At 42.6% G+C, this 8,661-nt stretch overlaps 1 protein-coding gene across 1 annotated transcript; it reads left to right on the forward strand.

The window, feature by feature from the left end:
- The first annotated feature begins 149 nt into the window (after window positions 1–149).
- Window positions 150–7,145, forward strand: LOC130181275 (dynein axonemal heavy chain 12-like). The gene is made up of 13 exons (XM_056395281.1): window positions 150–462; window positions 918–1,082; window positions 2,042–2,094; window positions 2,728–2,862; window positions 2,949–3,107; window positions 3,330–3,575; window positions 4,170–4,341; window positions 4,963–5,068; window positions 5,245–5,424; window positions 5,795–5,923; window positions 6,056–6,184; window positions 6,290–6,443; window positions 6,549–7,145. The coding sequence occupies exons 2-13, from the start codon at window positions 943–945 to the stop codon at window positions 6,722–6,724; spliced, it is 1,779 nt and encodes a 592-aa protein (XP_056251256.1). The 5' UTR covers window positions 150–462; window positions 918–942; the 3' UTR covers window positions 6,725–7,145.
- Window positions 7,146–8,661: the final 1,516 nt, after the last annotated feature.

Raw genomic sequence — 8,661 nt, forward strand, 5'->3', positions numbered from 1 at the left:
AATTTTTGCCCCCAAACAACTTAAACTGCTCATGGTCCATCCTGCAGAGTCACACCCACTGTCTGCTGATCAGTTCACTGCATAAACTTAGCTGGGGGTGATAAATATAGTAACAGGTGTCAGATCCCCCGTGACACCGCAGCCAGAGCCCTGTAGCTACTCAGCTGAAACAAAGATCTGCAGCTCACATGAACCTCCACTTTCTCACTGCAGGATTATTACTGCTGTTTAATGACACTTCCAACCAGACGAGTTAATCTAGTGAGTAGATCAGGCAGCGACTGCTGTTTAAACAATGGAAGGGTATTTGTTGACGTAACCTACGAAGGCATACGGCTCTGGTTTCAGTCACAGGTCAGAGATCTCTCTACCTCCTGCCTTCACCAGCAACAACAACAACAACAGATCCTCTTTTAATCTTCAGAGACTTCACACTTGAGCAGAAGGACCCAAAACCACAAGGTAATAAAATCTAGTGACGTCTGTCGGCACAAAAACTCTGACATCACATGTTGAAATGTCCTGTTTGTTACTGTTTACCGCAGATATATATGGTTTATATGTTTTGTAGTGATTGCTAATTGCAACTACAGTTTGTATAAGATTAGCAAAGGTTGAGGAAAGTCAACATCGACTGCTGGTCTGATACAGAACGTGAGATCCAGCCTCGTGTTAGATCACTCTTTACTGCACTGCATGAATGTCACGCAGCTTCCTGGTGCTGAATGTTGGTGTCCACACACGTCGGTCTGGGTCTGTTTTACATGGTTCCTTAGTTCCAGTGAAGGGAAATCTTACTGCTGTGGCACACAATGATATTTTAACAATATTTCATCCACTTACTTAAACACTGATCTGCTGATCACACACAAGTTCAGTGAAATATTAAAATACAACCCTTCCTTCTCTTTGAACAGGGCCTGGGCCCTTTCTGTGGACAACATGGAGTTTCAACGATTGCGATTGGAGGAGGATGATGACGAAGACGATGCAGCCATTCAGTACATGATTGAACAGAGTCTGCTGGAGAGCAACAAGCAGAAGGAAACTCACAGAGACGCCACAACACGAGGCGGCAGGAGGTCAAAGGAACCAGGATTCAAACATTTCTCTCAGCTGCTCAGTTTGTCTTGTTTTAAAAGGACAAAGTTCTGCTCGTTCCTTTACTGTCCTCCGTCACATCGAGCCTCCAGATTTAATCTCATCAGAAGTATCTGCAGTATTTACTTCATCTTAATTGTTTATTGAAGCATATATTCTCCAAATTATTATGTGTAGATATGAGTTTCTACAAATTAACTGCCGTTTAAAGTCTCACATTAGGAAATGACAAAAAGCACCAAAAGATCAGATTAAGTCAAAAATATAAGTGAATATATTAATACATAATATTGTTAGTTAAATAATTAAAATTATGGTTTAAAAAGAAATATTAAGCTTTATACTTTTCCTTTAATCATTAGAAAAGAGAAAACCTTTTTTTGGTTTTACTTTGTTTTCACTAAATTTGTTCATCATCTTTTTGTTTTCCTCGTTTTCTTCCTATAATTAAAGGTGAATTATATGTTTTATTTTATCAACTGATTGGTAGCAAATAAAAAAAGAAAAAGCTTTTCACTGTTCCAGCAACTGTTTGGCTCTTAAAAGGAAATGTATTAAGTTTAACATTTCACCTTTTACACTCTGTGTTTTAAATGTTTAACCAACAGTGTCATTTATTCATGTCGGTTGTTTTTTCACTTCTTGTTTTAACTCTTTTGTCTTTTGTTTTGTCTGTTGTCAGTATCAGGCCTCTGTACTTGAAATCTTTTTCCCTTTGCATCATGGAAGAAACATATTTACACAAAATACATGTATTTGTAACATTAGTCGTACTGGATCCATAATTTAGGTCTTGACAAAGTTTAAAAGCTTAACTTTTCGCACCAAGATTATTCCCAACAGGTGGAAATCTTCGTCAGTTCAGGACCTTTCCAGCTTCACAGAGTTTTGTTATATTTTGTTTTGTTTTGTTTCACTTTGCTCTTTTTTCCCCTCACAGCTCTGAGCTCGACTGCACAGACAGCAGCCTGATCTTCACTGCTATAAGACAAGGTGAGGAAGAACAAAAGGCCTCTAACACGATCAATGCTTCTGTGGTGATTCATCTCATCCAAACGAATGATGATGTCGCTCTGTTACTGCCGGATGTGTAAATAACCGTTGACCATATTAAATGTTCTGTGAGTTTCTGCTGCCCCCATGTGGCCTGTTGCAGGTTTAATCATCACACTTATCTAACAGGTTTCATAGCTGATCTCTCACTGATTTGTGTGCACTGTCATCCACAAACATCTTTTTTAACTGGCAACAAAAGCAGGACAAGTGAGCAGACATTTACATCTGGTTCTTGAGTCTCCACTTTGACTGCATGACTGAGACTTTGATTTTCCAGCTGAAGTTAGAGAGAACAGAAGCAATACAGCGTGACCAGATAAGGGATGAGAATCAGGACGGTGCTACTCCAAACACTCCGCCCTGCAAACAGCTGATTTGTGTTTTTATTTGCTCAGATCAGAGTCGACGTGATGCTGACTTGTACTTCAGGGGTGGGGAATAATAGAACTGAGAGCAGAATCAAAAATGGAGTATAATCAAGTGACTCCACTCACTGTATAAGTTAAGATGTAGTGTTATTTTACTCTTGTTTCTTTAGCTGTTAAACTATCCCTCTGTCAATCCCTCCAGGGAATGAGAAGCTCTTGAAGGATCTGTGTGTCAAACACAAAGATAAGTTTCTGCAGACAGACAGCAGAGGTTGGATTCCTCTCCATGAAGCAGCAGCTCAGAGCAACCACGCCGTCCTGGAGCTCACATTCACAGGTTTGTATCTGCTTTACAATAACAAAATAACCCCTCATTGATCAAACAGACATGATGAACGATACGTCACGTATCGTGTTCTCCAGCTTCAGGCCCGGACTCTGTGGAGTGTCAGACCCTCCGTGGGCAGACTCCTCTCTTCCTGGCAGTAGAACACGGTCTGATAGAAAACGCCTCCTTCCTCCTCAAACATGGATCCCAGCCGGACAGTCAGGACCACGACCAGGACTCACCACTGCTTGTAGGTAGGCTGACCAACATTTCACTGCCTCAAAACCTCACAACTTCAAAACCTCAAATCTCCTGTGGCCAGGGAAGCAGTTTCCCTGTTGTTTCAAATGTACCAGTTTTCTAGTTTTTCTTTTAAACAAAGAACATCACAAAATACACTAACCATCCCTAACATATAGTAGCTCAGTCATCAGCTCTAGATCATGTATCACCTGTCTGACTCCGTCCCTCTGCAGCGATCCGCTCAGACCGTGCTGACCTGGCGGAGCTGCTGCTCCTGCAGGGCTCCATGGTGAACCAGGAGGTCTGCCACGGACGCTGTCCCCTCCACGAGGCCTCGCGTCTGGGCAACGCGTCACTGGTGAACCTGCTGCTGAAGGCCGGAGCCCGGACCGACCCGCGCAGCCACTACGGCCTCACGCCTCTGGCCCTGGCAGCTCAGAGTGGACACCTGGAGGTGGTGCAGACTCTGCTGGAGAGAGGTGAGAGAGCAGGGGTGTTTCTACAGTATTACCCTCTGCAGATTGTTTACTAAACTGGAAGATTAGAGTTTGGGTTGATAATAGTTAAGGTTAGTGTCTGTCTGAAAAGATCAGTCAGAGGTTCTTCAGCTGAAAAAGAAATGAGCCGAGCAAATATCACATTTATATGAAAGTGATTATTGGGCTTCCAAATTAATGGTAGAGCAATACAGATAATTAGAAATGCCAATTAAAAATTGCATTTAATTTTCATTAATGGAAACCCAATCTTCATGATCCAGGAATAGTGTCTGGCCTTTACTGCCTCTTTTTGATTGATGTTCAGTTCTAGCATCTTTTAAAGAAAACATTGACTGTAAATAAAAACACAGATCATTTCAACAATACGTCAAATCATCCAGAGGAGTGTGCAGCCCTGAGCAGCACCTACAGTCCTCAGCTGCTTCAGACTGTTCTGGGCAGAATGGCAAAAAGCAGGTGGGACAGGAAGTAGCATTAGTAGGGTTGTAAACATAAACTGCAAACATCGTTAAATGTCGATGAACTCGACATGATGTTAAATGTTTGTACACAGCACTGACGTCTGCTCTGCAGGTGCAGACGTCCTGTCCGAGGCGCAGGATGAGGCGTCCATCCTGTACGAGGCGTCTGCATCCGGGGATCCGGGTGTCATCAGTCTGCTGCTGGAGTACGGCGCCGACGCCAACATCGCCAAGCGCTCAGGACACATGCCGATCCACCGCGTCGCACACAGAGGACACCTGCAGTAAACATATTGTTTTCAATCAAACTTTATTTGTATTGCACCTTTACAACAGATTAGAGCAGATCACAATCTGAGGATGAGACAGTACAAATGTAAATAGTCAAACAATTAAGAGACTGATGCACAAAAACATGGTTGAAAAAGTGAAAATAAAACCAATAAAAAAATATCTTTCAAATAATAATTTAGTAATAAATAAATGAAATTACATGAAACCAGAGGGAATAAAAAGTTTTGAAACATTAAAACAATAAATAAGATGATGAAGTAAAATAAATAATGGCAGTAGAGGAAATGAATGAGATGAAGTCCAGAGACTAGTAGGAAAGTACCAGAACCTAAAAGGTTCTGCACCAGCTGTTTACCAGGTAGGGATTGTCTAATTAAAGGTGCTGTTCAGTTGCATTATGGGAACTGTAGGATCCACTGTGTTCTTGGAGTGTGCCACCTTTATGGATCAATGGAGTACATTGTTAATAATAGTATTTGAGTGAATGTTTTCTGTAATCCTGTCACCCACATTTAACTTACCAAGTATGTCCAACATCACGTGTGTGTGTGTGTGTGTGTGTGTGTGTGTGTGTGTGTGTGTGTGTGTGTGTGTGTGTGTGTGTTCTTCAGAGCTTTAAACCTGCTGATTCCAGTAACTTCAATAAGAGATGTAAACGACACTGGGATGAGTCCTCTACACTCTGCTGCTGCAGGAGGACACACACACTGCATCAAGGTGTGTGTGTGTGTGCGTGTGTGTGTGCGTGTGTGTGTGTGTGTGTGTGTGTGTGTTACAGTAACAACATGTCATCGTGACTCAAAGCAGGCTTGAACTTCTCTCTCTAGATCTCTTTTTTCATTCTCTACACAGTTCTTTCTGACATTTCAATGAGACTCCCTGACTCCCATCAGGCCTTGCTGAATGCTGGTTATGACCCCAACTATATGCTCCACCCCTGGGTTCGGCGTAGCTATGACGACGAGAGGAAGTCGGCTCTCTTCTTTGCTGTCTCCAATAACGACGTGCCGTCAGCCACGCTGCTGCTGGAGGCTGGAGCCATGGCCAACCAAGACCCAGTCAAATGTCTGCAGGTACCGGTGTGTGTGTGTGTGTGTGTGTGTTACATGACTAAAAGCAGGCTCTCTCAGCACACAGAGCTGAACCAGAAGATCTAGCTGTATAACATTCTCTATAAACGGTCACTTCCTTGACGTAAGTGTCTCTGGCTGAACGGGAGTTGTGTGCTGGAACAGTTTTGAACAGCAGCCAGGTGCAGGTACCGGTGTGTGTGTGTGTGTGTGTGTGTGTGTGTGTGTGTGGTGTGTGTGTGTGTGTGTGTGTGTGCAGCCAGGTGCAGGGACTGTGCAGCTTCCTGAGGTCTTCTTGCCAGGTTTTGTTCCAAAACTCAAAAAACACCTGCAGCAGAGAGCCTGTTGCTGATCCACTGTCTGTGTCTTAAAGGTCGCACTGCGTCTGGGCAACTATGAGTTGATCGACCTGCTGCTGAGGTTTGGAGCCAACGTCAACTATTACTGCAGAGTGAACACAACACACTTCCCCTCAGCGCTGCAGTACGCTCTCAAAGACGAGGTGAACTGCTGGTTTGGTTATTATTGCTAAAAGCATTCTGGGGTTACAAACCTACTTATATTTAATCTGGTGTGTGTGTGTGTGTGTGTGTGTGTGTGTGTGTGTGTGTGTGTGTGTGTGTGTGTGTGTTAGCTGGTTCTAAGGATGCTGTGTAACTATGGTTACGACGTGGCGCGCTGCTTCGACTGTCCCTACGGCAACAACTCCCATGTCCCTGGAGACTACGAGGGATGGACGAACAGTGTCATCAAAGACACTATGGTAATTTATTTTTATCAGGGAGGGGGGGTCACACTGTGGGGGCAGCTGGGGGCAAAAACTCACTGCCTTGTGTCAACTTGACTCTGTACCTGTGTGTCAGTGCAGTTCTGTGAGGTGATCACCGTGTCCTGGCTGAAGCACCTCTCCGGTCACGTGGTTCGCGTCCTGCTGGACTACGTGGATCATGTGACCCTCTGCTCTAAGCTGAAGGCGGCCGTGATGGAGCAGCGACAGTGGCCCGACATCTGTAGGCTGCAAGGTGAATTCAAACTTTATTGACCCCTGCCCCTGATGACAAAAACACAGAACAAAACCAGTGATCTTCATGAACTGTCCTTCTTCTACGTTTCCTCCTCCTCTTCAGAAAACACTCGCTGTCTGCAGCATCTCTGCCGGCTGAGGATCCGTCGCTGTCTCGGTCGCCTTCGTATCCGTTCGCCCACCTTCATGAGCTTCCTGCCGTTGCCGGGGCGACTGAAGGACTACATCCTGTACCGGGAGTACGACCTGTACGGGCGGCAGAGCAGCACGCCCGGCTGACGCAGGGGAGAGGAGACGAAACTCACAGAAAGTAGTTCCGATTGAACACTTAGAAATATCTGCAAATACTCCACAACCACACTCTGAAGTCACTGTTTCACTTTCTGAACTCATTTTCCACATCATACACCTATTTAACAGTAAGAGCCAAAAAAAAGGGTTTTTATTTTATTTTATTTTTATTGGTTTTTTTTCTATCTTTCCCTCTCTGAAGAACAGTGTATTCTTATTATTCTTATTTTGTATGGTTTTCTATATTTTGATGAAGCATAAAACAAACAGTGTCTGAAAGTAAAATACAGATCAGAAGATAAAACCAACTGTGAATCAAACACTTAGTCTATTTTAATACAAGGTTAGAAAAACAAAAAGTAAAAATAAAATAATTCCAACAACATATAATCGTCTCAAATCTGTTTCAGATCATTCTGTCAGCTTTTTAATTAGTATTTGTATTTCATTATTAATTTTGACAACACAAATGTGCACCAAAGTTCAGATGAGGTCTGTAGGATTTATTGTTTTGGGACAATGAATGCTGGCAACTCATCTATACTGAACAAGAATATAAATGCAACACTTTCTTTATTACTCCTATTTTCATGAGTTGAAATAAAAGATCTAAGACAGGAAAGGAGATGTACATGTTGCACTGCATGAGGCAAATGGTCACAGCACTGAAAATGCACATCTGTAGCTCAAGTCATGTGACATCGACACTTCAGTGCCTAATAAATGTCTTTTTTCCAATTAAAACTGTATCGTGACCAGCCGAGACACACCTGTGCAGTAATTATGCTGTGTAATCAGCATCTTTATATGCCACACCTGTCAGGTGGATGGATTATCTTAAAGTAGAAATGCTCACTAACACGGATTTAAAACACATCTTCTGAAGTCTTTTGTGCTTAGAAAAAAATCTTATATCTCTAATTTCAACTCATGGAAAAGTGATGCAATTGTTTTTTTGTTCAGCTTAAGTAAATTTAAGTAATTTAAGCCTGCGGCCTCGTTCCTATGACTACGAGCGTCATGTTAGTTAAATAAACAACAGGTTGGTCCTTGCATTAAATAAAATTCTTCTGCTCTTCCTCACGTTGTGTAATGAAAAAATGCCAGTTAATGAAGAACGAGCTCACAAACGTCAACACACATTTAGCACAAGTAGGAAAACGGAATCAGACAATCCCCCATAAACTGGTATTTTTTCATTATACAAGGTGAGGAACTGCAGAAGAATTATACTTCAATACACGGACCCAGTTTATAATTGGTTTGTTTATTTTACAGTAAGTAACACAAAAACATTTTCCTGACCTGAACTGTTCACACCAGCTTGTGCGCCGAAGTATCCAGGCTTCTTCCCTTCATCCTCTTCTGACGACCACACATCGTTTAATTCAAATTATTATCACTTGTTTCTGGAAGTATATTCACCTTTACGGTTTGTTACGATGTAAGACAGATAACGACCGTTAATGTAAAGCTAATTAACGGTTAACAGATCACCTGTGAAGCGGAGTGATACATGTAGTTAAAAGTCCCTGTGCTGCTCCTCTCCTCCAATCATATTACTGACCAAGTAATTCAAATGTGTGTGTGTGTGTGTGTGTGTGTGTGTGTGTGTGTGTGTGTGTGTAGGAAATAGCATTCACTAATTTTCCCATGTTCACTCTTGGATTCACCTGATGATTTACAACTCTTCAGATAAACTCTCATTCTTGCATGACCTGCATGTCACACTGCCACTGCAGGTGTGTGTGTGTGTGTGTGTGTGTGTGTGTGTGTGTGTGTGTGTGAAGATCATGAATGAATGGAGATGAAAACATTTCTACAGAAAACAAACTGACTCCTGATGAAATGAGTCTGGCTGCACTGAAATCACAGATAATCAAGATTTACCTTCATGCCTCACGCTCATGTGGCAGACTGCTGCT

Source organism: Seriola aureovittata, chromosome 2, assembly GCF_021018895.1.
Source record: "Seriola aureovittata isolate HTS-2021-v1 ecotype China chromosome 2, ASM2101889v1, whole genome shotgun sequence".
Classification (NCBI taxonomy): Eukaryota; Metazoa; Chordata; class Actinopteri; order Carangiformes; family Carangidae; genus Seriola; species Seriola aureovittata.

Excerpts from the sequence above, each read along its gene's own strand:
- LOC130181275 (XM_056395281.1), top strand. The coding sequence starts at position 943 with ATGGAGTTTCAACGATTGCGATTGGAGGAGGATGATGACGAAGACGAT. Across the intron at positions 2,863-2,948 it reads CCTGGAGCTCACATTCACAG|CTTCAGGCCCGGACTCTGTG; the intron begins GTTTGTATCTGC and ends CGTGTTCTCCAG. Across the intron at positions 3,576-4,169 it reads GCAGACTCTGCTGGAGAGAG|GTGCAGACGTCCTGTCCGAG; the intron begins GTGAGAGAGCAG and ends TCTGCTCTGCAG.